At 36.9% G+C, this 19786-nt stretch overlaps 1 protein-coding gene across 1 annotated transcript in view; it reads left to right on the top strand.

Annotated features, from left to right (window-relative positions):
* Positions 1 to 19786, top strand: part of LOC108709730 (sodium/hydrogen exchanger 7) — a 54642-nt gene extending 34856 nt beyond the window's left edge. Inside the window, exons 12-16 of the mRNA XM_018249816.2 lie at positions 466 to 619; positions 12834 to 12897; positions 13522 to 13604; positions 16055 to 16160; positions 17391 to 19786. Coding sequence (XP_018105305.1) covers positions 466 to 619; positions 12834 to 12897; positions 13522 to 13604; positions 16055 to 16160; positions 17391 to 17639 — 656 coding nt within the window. The 3' untranslated portion in view covers positions 17640 to 19786. The remainder of the gene's footprint in view (positions 1 to 465; positions 620 to 12833; positions 12898 to 13521; positions 13605 to 16054; positions 16161 to 17390) is intronic.

Below are 19786 nucleotides of genomic sequence, written 5' to 3'. Positions count from 1 at the left end.
CTGGACTTTGGACTCTGTTTGTATTCTGCCTGCCTTTTGACCTGTTGCCTGAACTCTATTACCCCTTCTGCTTATTCCCTGGATACCACGATCCTGATCCCTCCTGAGGGGCTTCCTCCTAGATCCAGACAACCTCCCCAGAGGGAACTCCCAGTTCCCTGACAGCCAGAAACTGGAATTAAAATTGGGAAAAATGTTTTTCTCACTTGCAAATCATCAAAGAACCGAAATACACAGCATTGACAAAATTAGTGTGTGGCTTTGTGGATATGATGTACTTTGCCAAACAATTGAGCTAGTCTTTCTTCAATCTTTCTTTACTCCCTTTTTGAGTAACTCCTTTATGTAGGTGCCCACATTATTTTCTTTGACTTGTTTGCACTCATTACAACTGAAAATATATTCTATGAAGAATGTGCCATGGCAAATAACTGACTTTATAACAAAGTATTTGTTTTTTCAAAGGTCTTCGAGGTGCTATGGCATTTGCTCTGTCCATCCGAGATACAGCTACATACTCTCATCAAATGATGTTTTCCACGACCCTTCTCATTGTCTTCTTCACAGTGTGGTTTATTGGTGGGGGCACCACCCCAATGTTGTCCTGGCTGAATATCAGGTAAGTAATTGACATGAATAAAAGTGAAAAATAATGTTTTTACGGTTATTACATTCATTTATAATACCCCAACCTATTCTGCAGTGCTGTACATAATAATTGCAACAGATATATTACATAATGATTGCCCTGCCTGTAAGGGCTTACAATATATAGGGTTCAGGGATAAGTAAGACACAAGGTATTAAAATATGTAGCTGTGGAAAAAGTATATGTTGGAGAATTGTTGGCAGTGTTATGGCTGGTAGTGAGGAGTTAATGGGTCAGCAGAATATAATGTGTGGAAATTGAAATGTGTTAGGAAGTGATGATTTGTATAAAGCAATTGTTAAAGGGTATGTAAACACTACATTCTCCTACCTTGTGTATAAGGTGGACACACCTCCCCCACCAAACCTCATCACTTTTACTGCATATAATCCCACTCTTCTCCATCTTTCACCCAGTGGCCATTTTCCCTATCATCAGTGACATTTACATCTGCAAACAGTACTTGTCCACTATAAAGTTCATGCAATCAAGAATGCAGCCTTACACAGACAGAACTTACGTAGTCACGGAGCACCAGCAAGTTTAAAACCTCTGTTTATTAAAGATTATTAAAAAGTAACAATAGAGCGTAATGAGCCCAATAGCTCCATAGCTTTGACGCGTTTCGTGGACAAACCACTTCCTCAAAAAGCTAAATTGTATCGACCTCTGGTAACATTTAAAACCACAAAAACCACACCCCTTCTAAAAACATTAACCCTATCATGGGTGAACCACATGATGGAATATCAAAACAAAGGAAGTGTGCCACTATCATATATAATGAATATATAGTGAAATAATTATACAAATGATACAATTAAATGGATGTTACATATTCCATGTCGTAAATTGCATATATTTGGCAAACAAAGTATCGAAAATTTTGAAAACAGTCTAATGAAGTCTAAAATAGATTGAATTCATTAAATATATAATTGAATGAATAAGCGGGACAAGACTCAAAACACTAGATAATTCAAAAAGCAAAAGTCAAAAATCAAAAAATCAAAACGGACATGCATTCATGAATAACACGTATAATATATATATAATTTAAATGAATAACCGATAATAATTAATAAGAATATATAATTCAAATAAGGCCAGTAATTCAATAGAAGCAAGTTAATTCCCAATCCTGATTAAGTCCTCCATAAGTGTTTATTGTCTTGAACTCGAAAATCCAATAAGCCTCCAACCTTAAAATGTTACCAGAGGTCGATACAATTTAGCTTTTTGAGGAAGTGGTTTGTCCACGAAACGCGTCAAAGCTATGGAGCTATTGGGCTCATTACGCTCTATTGTTACTTTTTAATAATCTTTAATAAACAGAGGTTTTAAACTTGCTGGTGCTCCGTGACTACGACAATTTGCAGATTGACATACGCTTCGGGAGCGTTTCTCACGTAGTAGCACAGCGGCTGCACATCGTCGGGCCGGTGAGTGCTCCCTGCTCTTCTCCTCCTTCGTATATTACAGACAGAACTTACTTTGATAAAAAAAAGTCCTGCTTGGTTTGATCACTGCAATGGTTGAACTTAGAAATAGGAGCAGCCAGCTAGAGCAGAGTTTCTATGGGAACCAGCAAAGCTGTCTCTTCATTGACTGCTAAACTGGATATCATGTTTAGTTGAGAGAATTGAGCATGCTCGGTAGCCAAACAGCTGAAGTAAATTTCCAAGAGAGGGGGCCGAGTGGGTGAGAGAAAGAGAAGAAATCCTAACTTACTAAGTGGGTGCCTCAGCCTTACTATTAACCTTTTAACAATCGGCATGACAGGTATTTAAATATTCCAAAGAGGCTGTTCACTGGTTAAATCTTTTGTGGGGGTATACATGTGCCTTAAAGGAAAACTATACCCCCCAAACAATGTAGGTCTCTATTAAAAGATACTGAGTAAAACAGCTCATGTGTAAAACCCTGCTTCATGTAAATAAACCATTATCATAATAATATACTTTTTTAGTAGTATGTACCATTGGGTAATCTTAAATAGAAAATTGCCATTTTAAAAAATAAGTGCCGCCCCCTGAGATCGTAAGATTCACTGTGCACACATACAAACCACATGTAAGGTCACATGAGCCAATTAACAAACAGAGTTCTGCCTTTTGCTTCCTCACTTCTTCCTGTTACAGTTAGTGTTGTAGTATTTCTGGTCAGGTGATCTCTGAGGCAGCACAGATAGAGTCACGAAATGGTGGTTCAAGGCAAGAGATGTAAAAGGGCAATATTTATGTAAATATATATTCCAGTTTGGTAAGATTCTTTAATATGTCATTCAATTTGAATTTGATATAAACTATCTGTTGCTTAAGTATTCATTTTGGGGGTATAGTTTTCCTTTAAATGTTATTCAGTAAGTGTGTAAGCATCACAGAAGTGGTGAATTTTAAGAGAACATCTAAAACTCTGCTGGGTAGGGATGTTTCTGATGCTGGGGGGGGGATACTCTGATAAAGTCGTGTAGAAATGCATATTAAGTGGTTACTAGGGAGGTGGGGAAGGTTTTAAATGGAGTAGGGATGCACCAAATCCACTACTTTTTGCATAGGTGGGAAGGGGAAAACATTTTTTACTTCCTTGTTTTGTGACAAAAAGTCACATGATTTCCCTCCCTGACACTAATTAGCATGCCGAATCTGAATCCTGCTGAAAAAGGCAGAATCCTGGCTGAATCTTCAACCGAATCCTGGATTCAGTACATCCCTAAAATGGAGCAAATTGGTTGATTTTTAAGATTGCACAGCTATATTAAATGTGTGTGTTGAAACTACATTTGTTTGATCTAAAAATACTCTTTGTATAAGACTTGAACTGTTGTATTCTCAAAGTCCAATAGTTTTTAAAATCTTGTACCATCTTGTTTTCTCTGGTACAGTATTAGCAAAACAAAATCAAATATGCAACAAAAATTAGTTTAGAGTGCAACTCTGATCTGCGGTAAAGCAAATGCAGCATAGTGCAACTAGTGGCTAACTACCAGAGAGGCTGAACATGTGACTGCACCAGGGCCCAACAGGGATATTGCAGCAATTTAAACCATGTTTAGGTTTTGGGGAGGGCCCAAGTTACTGGGTGCACTTCTGTGAAATAGCTTTACACACTAGTTCCCACAGTCCCAAATGAAGTCATGTAACTTAATGCTGCACTTCATATAGTGAGAGACTAAATCACACAGAACTCTTCACTGTGAATAATGGTCCTGCAGTGGATCTGGAGCCCACAAGAGACTTGCCACCAAATATTACAACTCATAGCCTGCCTTAGCTGATTGAGTTGCTCCATTGCAACAGTTCCTTCTTAAATATTGGTGTTATTATGTATCTGCTTTTTAGGCCTGTCTGTAACACAGTGGCTCATAACTTTTATCATGTCGGAATACCATTATAAACCCCAATTTGCTTCTACGTAGCTGTGGTTTTGCAGTCACATGATGGCATAACAGACTAAGCTACTGCAGACAAACAGACTAAGCTACAATACTTTTTGTATACTAAATTGTATGAACATGATGTAAATGTGTACAGTTACTGTTGAGTTAGTATCATTATCTCAGTATCATCACCAACTCAGTATCACTATAACTGTATCATTATCATTGTGTCTTAAAAATGTAAGTAAAAAAGTTTGATTTGATTTTGTTTTAATTGGTTTTGTTTTCTTTTGTTGTAGAGCAGTAATGACATTACCATTTAGCTATAATGCTGCTTCTAAAGTGCTAATTATTTGCTCATTTAATAGAATATGAAAAAGCATTTTGCATTAATATTTTAAAAGGACCTCTACATCTGTTGAGTGCTAATTGAGACTGAACAAGAAGAAATGTAACAAATGACTTCCCTTTAACCACAATGAGCTGCACATATTACATGTCTCATAATAAAGGAACAAAATCATGGATCCTTGTTGCAATACTACACATTATAGTCTGTGGGAAATAATGTGGTAATTCCCACGATTGTACCATTTCCCTGTGTTAAATAGTACTATGTTCCACATCCCCTGGTATGTAACACAGTATGACATACATAGGTGTATCAAGCAAAGAACTAGTGATTAGTATCATTTCATGCAATCATTAGTGGCTTTGGAATTACAAGTGTTGCTCATTAGGATGCATTGGTAACATGACTATTTGTAAAAGCTAGATGTGGGAAATGTCTGCAGACATATTTTTATATAAATTGTGTTATCAAGGGCTATGCAGTATGATGCAAGGGTATTTAAAGGAATTGTTCAGTGTAAAAATAAAAACTGGGTAAATAGATAGGCTGTGCAAAATAAAAAAACTTTCTAATATAGTTAATTAGCCAAAAATGTAAAATATAAAGGCCGGAGTGACTGGATGTGTAACATAATAGCCAGAACACTACTTCCTGTTTTTCAGCTCTATAACTCTGAGTTAGTCAGCGACTTGAAGGGGAGCCACATGGTACATTTCGGTTCAGTGAGTTTGCCATTGATCCTCAGCATTCAGCTCAGATTCAAAAGCAACAGATATGACCCATGTGCCCCCCCTTAAATTCTCTGATTGGTTACTGCCTGGTAACCAGTCAGTGGAAACCAAGAAAGCTGAAAAGCAGGAAGTTGGGCTATGTTCTGTTATGTTAGACATCCACTCACTCCAGCCTTTATATTTAAAATTTTTGTCTAACTATATTAGAAACATTTTTTTATTTTGCACATCCTATCTTATCTATTTACACAGTTGTTATTTTCACGCTGAACTATTCCTTTAAGTGATTAGCAGGCTGGTCAGCCATTTTCTATATTTCATTTGAAATTAAAAATGTGTACTCGATAAATTGGTGTAACTTTATTTGATTTCTCCAGCACTGCTCTCATTTATGCCAAATCTTGTAATCTTGTAAATTCCTCTTCTTTTTATAAGGAGAATAATGTTACATTAAAACAGCACACTAATGGGCATTCACTGTCTGATAAATAAACTTCTAAAAATCCCATAGGAATGACTAGGATGCGAGTGAGTTTTATTGCGTGAGTTCAAACTTCACACTTTGATAAATCTACCACTAAATGGTGTAATGCTAATGTTTCTGAATATTAGTTATAAGTCATAATGCTACTACCCCTTGAGAGTTTATGGTGATATTTATGCCTCATTTCATCTTCTTACTCTTCATGTAATTGTTGTGTTTTTGCCAGTGTGTAGTTAAATGAAGCAACGGTAGCCTTTTTACTGAATGTGTAAGCTCCCATACATCTTCCTTTCATTTCATTCTTGTGTGTCTCAGAGTTGGTGACCATGTGCCATAGCTGGAAGATGTGACCATTAGTTGTGGGCAGTATTTCAGGTGAAACAGCATACAGCAGCCTTGTATATTAACTCTGAGCTTGCTGCCTGATGTACTTTAACCCTAAGTTGCAGACAGTTGGCTTGTACTGCACTGCCCAGTATACACTGCATCTCTTCTACAAACAAAGTCTATGCTCCAGCAGTGTTTATCCTTGGATCTAACACAGGGATCCCCAACCTTTTGAACCCGTGAGCAACATTCAGAATTAAAAGGAGTTGGGGAGCAACACTAGCATGAAAAATTTTCCTGGAGTGCCAAACAAGAGCTGTAATTGGCTATTTAGTAGCCCCTATGTGGATTGTCAACCTACATTGAGGCTCTGTTTGACAGTACACCTGGTTTTTATGCAACCAAAACTTCTCCCAAGCCAGAAATTCAAAAATAAGCTCCTGCTTTGAGGCCACTAGGAGCAACATCCAAGGGGTTGGGGAGCAACATGTTGCTCACGAGCTACTGGTTGGGGATCACTGATCTAACACAATGACCACTGTTCTTTTTCCTGATTTGCAATGAATTGAATTACATTCCAGCCTTAGGCTCGACCCTGGAGTCCATTAAAGGAAAACTATACCCCCAAAATGAACACTTAAGCAACAGATAGTTCATATCATATTAAGTGGCATATTAAAGAATCTTACCAAACTGGAATATATATTTAAGTAAATATTGACCTTTTACATCTCTTGCCTTGAGCCACCATTTCGTGATGGTCTGTGTGCTGTCTCAGGGATCACCTGACCAGAAATACTACAACTCTAACTGTAACGGGAAGAAGTGTAGAAGCAAAAGACACAACTCTCTCTGTTAATTGGCTCATGCAACCTAACATGTATGGTTTGTTGGTATGTTTGTGAGTACAGTGAATCCTACGATCCCAGGGGGCGGCCCTTATTTTTTAAAATGGCAATTTTCTATTTATGATTACCCAATGGCACATACTACTAGAAAAGTATATTATTATGAAAATGGTTTATTTACATGAAGCAGTGTTTTACATATGAGCTGTTTTATGCAATTTCTTTTTATAGAGACCTACATTGTTTGGGGGGTATAGTTTTCCTTTAATATTGACAGATAGTAGATGCATCAGGCTTTCTTCTCCAGTGTGCTCATTCAAGGTGAATAAAACTAATGTACATGGGCAGAGAAAAAGTTCCAACTTGGTCAGGAAAGCATATTGGCTCATTTATAAGGTCTGCTGATTGACCTGCCTGACCAATGTTCCCTTTAAGGTATCCAATAGAACTAAGTCAAAGGCAACTGGACATTTTTGAAAACATTTCACCACTCATCAGTTCAACTGAAGTGGTAGGGCATTCCCTGTCATAGGGGTTTAAATGCCGGGGAATGTGCTACTACTTCAATTGAACTGAAGAAGCCACTTGGATGAGTGGTGATATTTTTTCAAAGGAGAAAGCCCGGGCCTAGGGCAGCAGGATTTTAGGGGGCGGCATGAAGCCCAACTGCACCCGCATTGGTTTGGAAGCTCTGGAGCTGATCATGAGATACAATCGTTTTTTAAAATTTCCAATGAGCCAATCCCCAGTGCTCCAGACCTGATGATGAAAATTTGTGCATGTGCACAAATAAAGGGGAGGGGAAAGAGGTGACAAACGGCAGAAGCCTAGGGGCGCCCACTATGTAAATCCGGCCCTGATGACCTGGATTAATAAGAAACTACATAGACATTTCCCTCTAATTTTGTGATAATACAACATTTTGTATTCTGAGCAAGCAGTTTTTAAAAACTGCACACACAAGTTTAAAACGTTTAAAACACACAAGATTTTTTATTTTGCGCACATAGCCAATAAGGAATACGAGGGAACATTGTGCCCAACCAATATCTTCCTGAAAATCTGGCAGATATCTAGTGGACAGGTTTAATTAATCAGAACAGGGAACGTGTCGGCTCGTTTATGCAGTCCTCTCCACAACAGCCTGCATTAGTTCAATTGTAATCCAACCGTTTGACCACAAGGTGGGCATATTGGTAGGAACCTCTCATTTGGCGACTTCAACTTTACGTACCCTGCTGAGCATGCTGTTATCTGATGGTTTTTCCCCCATGGGCCTTTCTCATAACAGCTAGGCCCATCCTTCCCAATCTCCTTGGAGCTTAGGCTGCTTGACTACCTAAAGTATAACGAAAATGAAAATTTAATATAAGCTTCATCATACTGAAATAAGTACTTTCTAAGTACAATCAATTAAAAGGTCTGCATCATTTCTGAAATAATCATGGTTTATCTTCACTATCCCTCTCACAACATCTGTTTATAATCATTCTCTCCATGCAGCAGTTGGGTGTCAGATATTCATTGACAATTAGATCCAATATATCTTATAGCGGGCTTCATTTCAGATGTATTAGAGCTCACTCAAAGAACTGATTCCAGTACAAACAAAATCTAATAAAATAACTGCCTTGTGATGTGTGGTGATTTTAAGCTTATTTGTTTTCCTAGTCCTAGCACTGCTCATCCCAAACATAGAGGTAAAATTAAAGTGAAAATTAAGCTGAACTTGGCCTGAAGTTCATTGGTACTTGTTGATTTATGTATGTTATTTTAGCAGTCATGGAAGCAGACTGGGCCATGTTCCTTAATAGACCACTAATGACAAAAATATATGAAAAGAGTTTTACATGGATTAAAATATAATGCACTGGTGCCCTGCACTATGGAGTGAAAGCCTTTCTGATGATCTGAAGAACATTTTTTAGATTCAAATGCAAGAAAAAAAAATATATTACTAATTTTGTTTTACTTATTATTTGCTTATGATGATAGTTCTCTTGGCTTCACTAGTGTTAGTGTTAAGTGAAATGTGCAAGGGAGAGCTGTAGGCTACTAAATAATGGTTTGTCAATGGGTATGTTAGGCCATATAATTTTTTTTTTTTTTTTTGTATGAGTACAAGGTTTTCTTTTAGCATTAGTTTCTCCAACCAACAGTGCTTCAAAACTGCCAGAATAGAGCAAAGAGCTGCTGATAGTGCTGAGTTGTTCAAGCTTTGGCTGGTATCCCATGATATGCCCTTCACATTACATAAACTTCTGATGGCGGAACAATGGGCACTCTGTGGCTAGATCAAGGATTGATTGTATTTCTAATGTTCCAGCAAGCGGTTTCAGATGAAGACAGACTGTAATGCACCCTATGTTCTTCAGCTAACTTTTGTGACTAATGGGAAATTTCCATTAGTGTAATGTCTGTAGAAAAAATGCAGTTTCAGGCTTGTGGTATTATATTTTTGCAAAATATAAATTAATATTAGAAATAATTACAAGCATTTTCCTGACTTTCCTGATCATACTGCCATATGGTGAAATGCCATTTATCACTCCAGAAAACTACTGCTCCAGTAGTAAATCAGAAAATCTACTGATCCATGGTCCAATGGCAGTGACATTTACACTACACTATCTGATGTATTGCATTACACATGGTGAGATGTGTGAATGCTCACTCATGGAAACTCATGTTTAAGTGAAATTGACACTAAAAAAATAATTTTACTACAAATGTATGTTGCTAGAGATGTCATGTCTGTGCGCTGTGTGATTTGCCAGATATTGGTGTGGCTTAAATTGCCAGACAGAACAGGTGTTAGTTTAGGCATACCTCCCAACTGCCCCGTTTTTCGCGGAACAGTCCTGATTTTGACACTCAGTCCCAGGGTTGTTACTGAAATGTCCTGACTTTTTCTTTGATCTCTTGTACTGAAAAGCCAGACAAAGTTTCTAACTTATTTGGCTTTTGGCAGAAAGCCCAGAATAGATACTTAGATACTTTTGTTACAATTTAAGATAAGCAAAGAAACTATTGTAACAATTTAAGATAAACAGATCCCTTGCGGAAACTGTAATTTGCACCTAAAAGGGAAATTCACCTTCATTAGCAAAACTGTAATTCACAAATAAGAGAGAAAGCAAAAGTACCGCACTTGGTCAATCTAACTCAGCCGTCACTTGTATAAACTATTCCAATAACCTGGTGATTATAAAATTATTATACTCAAGTGCAATCCCACTGATTGTCTTATAACAATCACTGGGAATATAAATTCTAAAGTGCAGTGCTATAAATTGATTTATTACCACTAGATCAAGTATGTATTGAATTAAGAGTTAATTAAGATTAAAGTGCAGTGCAATGGAGTTCATTCAGTTAAATAGATTAAAAAGATTAAAACCATTTAGTGATTTTGCCCACATTGGAATCAACTATAAACTGCAAAGCTTCCCTTAATGGGGATTTATATCCTTTCTGATATGGTAATGTTATTTAATGAATGAATAATATGCCCACATCCAAATAAGCTTAAAAAATTAATTCTAAAAGTTTAAAGTGCTTAGTAGTGCTGGATCAATAAATAAATTACAACTCAGGTAAATTGATCTTAAATTAATTAAAGTGACCGCAATTAATAGGATAAATACTAAAAAACACAATTCTCAAGTTCATAAGTTAAAGGAGGAAATTGGGAAAAAAAAAATGTGAGGTGGAGTTGTCCCAAATCTACTACCTAAATTATTTCTTTCCCTGGGACACCACAAAGGCAAAGAAGGCAGAGCAACAGATTGACCAAGCGCGGTTCTTTCACTTTCTCTCTTATGTGTGAATCATTAAAGGGATACGGTCATGGGGAAAAAATTTTTCAAAATGAATCAGTTAATAGTGCTGCCCCAGTAGAATTCTGCACTGAAATCCATTTCTCAAAAGAGCAAACAGATTTTTTTATATTCAATTTTGAAATCTGACATGGGGCTAGACATTTTGTCAATTTCCCAGCTGCCCCTGGTCATGTGACTTGTGCCTTTAGGAGAGAAATGCTTTTTGGCAGGCTGTGTGTTGTTCCTTCTCAATGTAACTGAATGTGTCTCAGTGGGACATGGGTTTTTACTATTGAGTGTTGTTCTTAGATCTACCAGGCAGCTGTTATCTTGTGTTAGGGAGCTGCTATCTGGTTACCTTCACATTGTTCTTTTGTTTGGCTGCTGGGAGGAAAAAGGGAGGGGGTGATATCACTCCAAATTGCAGTACAGCAGTAAAGAGTGATTGAAGTTTATCAGAGCACAAGTCACATGACTTGGGGCAGCTGGGAAATTGACAATATGTCTAGCCCCATGTCAGATTTCAAAATTTTATATAAAAAAAAATCTGTTTGCTCTTTTGAGAAATGGATTTCAGTGCAGAATTCTGCTGGAGCAGCACTATTAACTGATTCATTTTGAAAAAAAATGTTTTTTCCCCATGACAGTATCCCTTTAAGTACTGACCTAGGTCAGACCTCTGCTTCAATCTAAGGATAAAAACATTACAAACTAGTAAAGGGATCATTGGTGTGTTTGATTCAAACACATAAAAACTACAGAAATGTGTTTAAACTTTCAGAACCTGCCAAATTGTGTAAAATTGACATGGTAATTAGGGGATGTGGTCACAAAAATGGGCATGGTCAAAAAATTCACCGTGCTCTGTGCGGCAAATCTTTATGTCCCGCTTTCTATTTCCAAAATGTTGGGAGGTATGGTTTAGGTGTGTCTTTATCAAATTCTTTGCATTTCTCCCATTTACATTGTCTTGCAAAGATGTTCAGACCCTTGACAAGTTTTGCAAAGGCATTGTTAAATAAAAACAAAATAAAATATGCTATATGCAATTGAATACATCCCACATACCTTAATACTTTCTAAAGCTGCCTTTGCATTAGTAAGTTTTCATTCCTGCAACCAATATTTTTCACTTTAAGTTCGGTAAACGGGCATTCTAATGTTTTTTCCAGGCAGCAAATGGGTTGTTTGCTTTCACTGCTATTTACTAAACCAGCAGTGCTCACTGTGACATCAAAACTCAAAAATATTGTATGCATTTCTATTACATCATTATTATGTTCTTTGGCAATTTTTTTTGTTTTTTGGTCTTCATTGATGTCTTTCTGGTTCACAACCAGGATAGTGATTTCTTAAAATCCAGACTTAAAATTGATTGCTTTGAAATAAAAAAAAAAATACTTAGTATAGGATTAGTTATTTAATAAAATGAGAATTGGTCAGAGGTCTGAACACCTTGACGTGTACATAAATGTATAAAAATCTTTACACATCCTGTACTGTTCATTTTGTGTCACTTTCCTGTGTTAGGTTTTTTTTGTTTTTACATATAGAGTAATCCTGTATTCGGGCAAAAAAATGTATATTATGGCAGTTCTGTGGTTTGAGCCTTTTCTGTACATGTTACCCACACACAGGATAATTTTAAACATAGGGGCAGATTTATCAAGGGTCGAATTTCGAGGTTTAAAAAACCCTAGAAGTAAAATCCTTTGAATATCGAATTCGAAAGATTTTAGCGCAAAACTTTTTATCGAATGATCGAATAAAAATCGTTCGGTCGAACGATAAGATCGTTTGAATCGAACAATTTGAACGATTTTAAGCGATTGATTGAAGGATTTTTTTATTCGACCTAAGAAAACTTGGAAAAGTGCTGGGGAAGGTCCCCATAGGCTAACATTGTACCTCGGTAGGTTTAAAGTGGTGAAGTATGAAGTCAAAGTATTTTTTAAAGAGACAGTACTTCGATTATCAAATAGTGGAACGATTTTTTCATCGAATCGTTCAAATCATTTGACCAATTCGATGGTCGAAGTACCCAAAAAAATACTTTGAAATTAAATTTTTTTTACATTCGAACTCTTCACTCGAGCTTAGTAAATCTGCCCCTTAATGTTGATTGTATTATTTCAGCAACACCAATGAGTCTCTGACCTGCGAATCCTTGCTAAATCCAGAATACCTGTTTAGAATAATATTCTAATTTCTATTCCCCCCTCCTCCCATTTCTATGTAATAGAGTTGGAGTTGACCCAGATCAAGATCCAGCACCAACAAATGACAGTTTTCAAGTACTTCATACAGTAAGTTACAACTTCTGTTCCAGAAATCTGCTTCTTTGCTAAAAAATATATATTTACTATATGGTGTAGTTATTTGTAGTTGTTTTGTACAGGCTTTATATCCCTGGCATTATTTGAAATGAACATTTGATTTTTGCAGTAAATGTTTTTAGAACCACAGCCCTGTACATGCATTGCTCTTGCTGCTGTGACATTGTTTATTGCAAGCCCTCCTGACAGGAGTAGCATGCTACCAGTTTCCCAAGCTGGCCCAGATCAATTTTAGTCTCCACAATTCTTGCTTCTGGTCTAATGGTTCCAACACCTGCTATTGGCCATGCATTTCATATTCTACAAGCTGTAGATGTTAGTGTGGTGCTGCAAATTTAACTTACACTTTACAACGGAAATGTTAATTTTGCCCAAGGTCAATCCAAATACAATAATTGACTTTTTCATGTGAGGATAAAATGTGATTGAATCTGCCTAATGACCACGATAGAATCTTAAAAGAACCTTTAGCATTATTTGGCTTCTATGATGTCTCTGGTTTTGTTTCTCTTTTTGATATTTTTATTTATTTTATATATATATTGAGAAAACAAATAAATTGTTTTTTATTTTTGTGTTTTTTTTCTTCTTTAGGATGGCCCTGGCTTAAATGGCGGCAGTCGTACAAAGCAGGAGAGTGCCTGGGTGTTTAGGTTGTGGTATAGCTTTGATCATAAGTATCCTTTTTATAGTGAATGAAACAAATGATATGAGTTTTTTATTTAACTTTTAGATGCATCTGCAATGTGCAATTGAACTAGCATTGAGTGGCCATAACAAAAGTACAGACCAATCATTAAACCCCATAAACTTATAGCACCTTTCAATCACCCAGTTAGGGTTGCCACCTGTCCGGATTTCACCCGGATAATCAGGTTTTTGGAAGGGCTGTCCAGATTTCCAAATTAGGAAATCCGGACAGGACATTGAAGTGAATGAAATGGCGATCAGCCAATCACTGATTTCCATCTCCTCAGTCCTGCCCCTGACATCACCCGCCCTGCCTCCCCACGTCACCAGGCAGCCCCCCAATGTCACCGGACCGCTCCCAGACATCACCGGCCCGCCCCCCAACGTCCCCAACCTACCCCCTGCCCGTTTTTTGCTTGCAGCAATCAAATGACAGATGGCTACAGACAAACTCTAAAATGTTCAAACACAATAATGTTACATAACACAGCCATTCTAATAATATTTTAAGTTTGAAATATTTTATTTGGTTTTCACAATAAACCATAAAAATCAATATGATAACAAATAGTATGCAGAATAAGAAGATTAATACAATGACATATTATACAGAATGTATAATTTACAATGAAGTAATATGTAAAATAAAATAGAAACTAACAAGAACTAACTATCACTAACTAAGCCAGTGTCTAATAATATTAATGGAAAAAATATTTGTACGTTGTACATGGCAAAATATATGCATGTATAATGAGAGGCAACTGTTTTCATAGAATGTAAAATAATGTGGAACAGTAGCCCACTAACTGCCTGAGGGGCCCTGGGCTATTGAGTGCCCTACTGGGATTTCTGATTGATGCTTTTTAACACATATGGGCAAACCCTTCTTGATGTTTGATCTCTGGCCTTCAACAGATTTTGTTAGGGGGCTGTGTAACTCCGTTGCTTATACAACTTTGATACAATGTAAACCAAAAAATACTTAAATACCTGTGTGTCCCTTACTGTGTAAATGTTCTGTTTAAGATGTTCTTCTTTCTGCTAATCTCTCACTCACAATCTGAGCTTTTGTCAAAAGTGATGGCCTCTGTTTATCTTGCCATTATGCATGTGTAAGCACAGATTCCTGTATCTGCGACCTTCCTGACCAAAAAAAAAAGTTTTTCCATATATTACAAAATTAGCCTGACTGTGGTAGTGACCCTTTAAAATATATTGGTGTTGTGAGTTTCCCAACTAGACTGCATTTTCAGGAGAGAGTCACAAAAAAAAGTAAATCAGAAAGCAGTTAAAATAAAGGGCAATTCCTTTAGGTATAGACAAAATGATGTTATGGGACCTGTTAATGCTATTCTGGTATTGTAACTGAGGCTGGACAATACCTCACTTGGTTGCACCAGCAGATAAATCGATTGCACAGTGATTATGACTGCTTCCCACACACACATTGACCCCCCCCCCTCTCTCTCTTCAGCTTTTACAAGAAGTTTCAAAGCTCCTTGGGCAAAATGCAGCTCTTGTTGCTATGGTTGTTGAATTCCTTGCAGATGATGTAGTGAGTCGAAAGACACTGAGCAGAATCAGCTGATTAGGCTGCCTTTCTAGTCAATGTGAAATATGTATTCAAACTTCAAACTTAAAACCTAGGGCCAGAAAATAACTTCATTCATACTTTAAATAAGCACATACGGAGAGTGAATGAGTGTGTGAGTCAATTGGCTACAAAGGTATGTTGGAATCCTATGTCTGTGCAAGACAAGCTCTGAACAGGATCCTGGGAGGGTTTAAATGAGGAATGGCTTACTTCCCAACACCCTACCATATACAGCTAGAGGAACTATTATAATGCTTAGGTCCTAGCATTTTACAGATAAGGATCATATTGTTTAAACATGAAATAAACCTACCGGTTTTGCCACCAAAATGGATTTATGCAGCTTAGTTACCATCAAGTAAAAGGTTCTGTTTTATTATTACAGAGACAAAGGAAATAATTTTAAATAATTTACTCTATGGGAGGTGGCCTCCTTGCAATTTGGAGCCTTCTGGATAACGACTTTCCAGATAAGGGATCTCATAACTATGCAAAAGATTAGCTGTTTTATCAGATTTTTTGTCATTTCTGCTTTGACTAGGATTATCTCTTGGCCTGAATTTTACTGTCCCATCATTAATCATTATATTTGATGTTGGTTTTATTGAGAAGAAAGACGGGTTACATATTATGTCATCTTTTTTTAAGTTATGAATTTCATATATTTTTAGAATGTTAGTTTCTCACTGTGGTGTTATGGGGTAGAATTGGTTGATAATTAAAACAAAAAAAGCACAATCTCTTCTGTGTAATAAACATACTTATTTGCTTTTGCTGCACAGTGTACATGAAACGTTTAAACCGTTTAATGAATGCAGAATTTTCCTTAAATAATACTAGTTATCTGAAACCAATGCTGACCCACAGTGGTCCTCCATTATCGACAACTCTTCCCAGCTGGTGCGGGCTCATTGCCAGGTGTTTCACGAGCCCACAGGTCTATGATGTAAGTAATTCATAAGCTACAGACATGGAACTGCTTTGTGGTATCTAGAAAGGAAAATCAAATGTGTAATGATTTAGGGATATATGTATATATGGCATTTATATCCCTGCAGTTGTATTGCAGAACTCCGCATTAGAAAGACAGAGGTGGGTCAGATGAATACCAAAAGTGTACTAGTAATTATTGCTCTAAAGGGTCTCTAAATGTTTTTTATTATTTGGAAATAATTTAATATTTAATAATAATTTAAAGGTATAGTTATGTATCTTAATAGCCATATCACAGAACTTGTCATTTGTTGTATCATTTGGTCTGCCACAAAGTAAAAGATTTGAATAATCATACTCCATTGTCTAAATTACCCATTAATTATGTCCACAACAAAAGTTGCACATGGTGTAAATAAAAAGAAAGAGGAGAAGCCTAATTATAGAACTTCACTAGGAAATATTTTCTTAGGTATTCTCCATAGACGGCATAAGAAAACAATATCCCCAAGCTGCAGCTAGAGGTGCAACATTCATATAATTACCCAGTATATTATAAGGGAAAGTTCACCCGGAGCCCCCCCCCCCCAAAGTAAAGTTAAAATACATTTAATAAGAAATTAATCCGTATAGTGGAGAATTACTTAAACAGGGGGTCTCACTACTGGGAATATATTAGGTAAAACACACTTTATTTATTCAAAATTTAAAATACACATACATATTAAAAAACTGGACATAGCAGCAATGTGTTAGGTGTAGCATCAATCCACATTTAATTGAGTACCCGGGCTCATGTATATATAATACACATATTTTGTTATAGTTTATTTTTTGTAGGTTATTTTCATGCTTTATATATATTGTCCTTTTTCATGATGAAGACTGAGGGCCAGTGTAAATTTGAAAACGGGCCGCAATTGGCCCCCTGGCCTGACTTTGGACATGCTTGGTTTAAGTGGTATATACAGTACTGATTGTGGGGTCAGAATAAATAATTCAGTGAATAGTAAGGGACAGACAGTATTTGACTGAAAGGATTAGGTGAAATGATTAAAGCAGGCTGTTTATAGATCAATAGAAATGTGTGTAATCCAGGAGACAAATAATATTTATAAAGCATGAAATATGTATGTAGGCAGGGATAAAGATGCTATAAAAACTACATTAAAAGCTCAGATACTGAAATGTATGATATTTATGTTGTATAGCAATACAGTTGATCCTTTATTGTCATTGACAGAATGTCGAGCAGTTGAGAGAGGACGATGCAGAATTTATTCTAAATGATGGCGACCTTACATTAACTTATGGAGACACCACCATAACAGCTAATGGCTCCTCTGGTTCTCACACAGCAACCACAAGCCTTGACGGCAAAAGAGAAAAAATGAGCTCCGACGAAGCTCTGGAACATGAACTAACTGGGGGAGACTATGAGATCACCAACCGAGGCACTCGGCTAGTGTTTCCACTTGAAGAAAATGCATGACCTGTGAAAGCAGCGATCATTAGGAAAGCCAGCGCAAGCCAGAATATGGTGCCAGGGAATCTCCGGCCCCGTGCAGTGAAGAGCTGGGTGCAGTTCAAACATTAAAACATAATCCTTGTGGTACTGAGAGTGATGCATTATCAGGCAGCAATCACTTCTCTTTTTTGATGAGGCAATTGCAAGTTTTATGGTTTAGATGTGATATTAATTTACGCAGATTTGCAGAATCCTTCCTTTTTCCTGTTCCTCTGACCCCTAAAAGAAGAACCTGAAACAGAAACTACTGGTTTATAATTCTGGAACTGTCTAGTGAACACCCTGTGTGTGAGGTCAGTCTGACTGCTTTGCTATTCCCACATATGCAGCCTTTTTACTTTGGAGCAAGGATCATTCTCTGTTTGAAAGTGCCTGTCATTCTATACCAAAAGGCAATCCTTAATGTTTGGGAGAAGTGTTAAATGCATTTTTTACCTTACATGTTACAAGTACATGTTAATACTAATGCATGAAATCAATATTTTATCCAAAAAAAACTTTCCATTTTGTCAAGATAAGGAAAATTATGGTTTTGCCATGAGCGTGGCCATAACAAGTGCAAGTTACTAGCTGGCATTTCACCTTTGTCTGGAAACATGTCCATTTGAATTCCACTTTAGAGCACGTCCAACATTTACTGATCTATAAAAAAGGAACAGTTCTGTTTCTGAATATATTCAACTTCTAATTTGCATTGCAATTTTTTAAATGGGAAATATCACCTCTTACAGAACTGTCAATTTCTTTACAAATTCAGATGTTCTACAGCTCTTCTAGCTGATTAAAGCAAATAGTCTGCCATTTCCAGGGCCAGATTCACATTGCGGGCACCCCTAGTCCCGCTGAAGTTTGTCGCCCCGCCCCCTCCCTTTTATTAGTGCAAATTGTCATAATCAGGAATGGAGCAATGGGGATTGGTGCATCCGAAATTGAAAAAACGGTTTTATCTTCTGCACATCCCCAGTGTTTCTGAACCAATGTGGTTGCGGTTGGGCAGTCCGTCCCCTAAAATCCTGCTGCCCTAGGCCCGGGCCTTAGTGGCCTTTCCACAAATCCAGGCCTGGCCATTTCTGGTATATGTTTCATTCAACTAGAGAGTAGTGGCATAAGAACTATGCTAATTTAGAACATTGAACTATAGAACATTGATTGAGACCCATTTCTATGAAGCATGCTTCAGAAAAGTCCAACTTGTATTTAGCTGGAAGACCTCTCCATACAAAATATCAGACTGTTCCTTTAATATTTACAGTTGCTTCTTGCTGGCAACAAGTATCTTCTAACAGAGAACAAGTATGTTCTTTTATGCAGTTCTTCTGTCTGAGAGCAAGATGGGGGAACAGTTGTTGTTAAAATTAAAATGTCTCTGTAAACGAGCAGCTTTTGCATTTGAACAAATAATGTATAGGAAACAATAGCACAATTACTAGAACCTATTTGTGCAACAGTTCTCTTAAACACAATGTCCTCTTGAGCATTTATATAATAGTTCCTTTTAGCTCTCTGGAGAATGTCCATGACTCAGGACCCCCTGGGGCTTATATCAATATGCAAGGCTTTCAGCACCTACTCACAAGACCCAATATATTTTTTTCAGTGTTTCTGCTTAAAGTTGTAGAATGGGTTTCTCAGTTTAACTTTCCACATATGAATTCTTCTGGAAATAATTCAGTAGAGCTGGTAATCCCTTTGTGCCCAGTGACAAGTGCATTTTGGGTTAATTTATTTACATTAAGTTTTCTGTCATGATTGTCAGGACATTGTGATTGGTTCATGTGATAGTCCCGTACATGCTTTCCAGGACAGCAGTATTGTGCATGAATGTTGATTTATGCAGCAGTCCCAAAATGCTATGTTCTCTATATAATTTGGATAATGACTATTTCAAGAAACACATTCCTTCAAAATGGTTAAAGCAATGTTTGCTATTTAAATATGACAACTAAAATGTTTTGTGTCTAAAATGACATGTTGTCTTATCTCTACAGATGTATCATATCTCATGTGAAAAAGAAAGCACCCTTTTTTTTTTTGGTTTTACATATTGTGATATAACTATCTTGTACGAGTTCTGAAATTAGATAAATCAAATGTCATATGACAACACACAA

This window comes from Xenopus laevis, chromosome 2S, assembly GCF_017654675.1.
Source record: "Xenopus laevis strain J_2021 chromosome 2S, Xenopus_laevis_v10.1, whole genome shotgun sequence".
In the NCBI taxonomy this organism is placed as follows: domain Eukaryota; kingdom Metazoa; phylum Chordata; class Amphibia; order Anura; family Pipidae; genus Xenopus; species Xenopus laevis.
The sequence above is the reverse complement of the archived record's forward strand: the minus strand, read 5'-3'. Positions and strand labels throughout refer to the sequence as shown.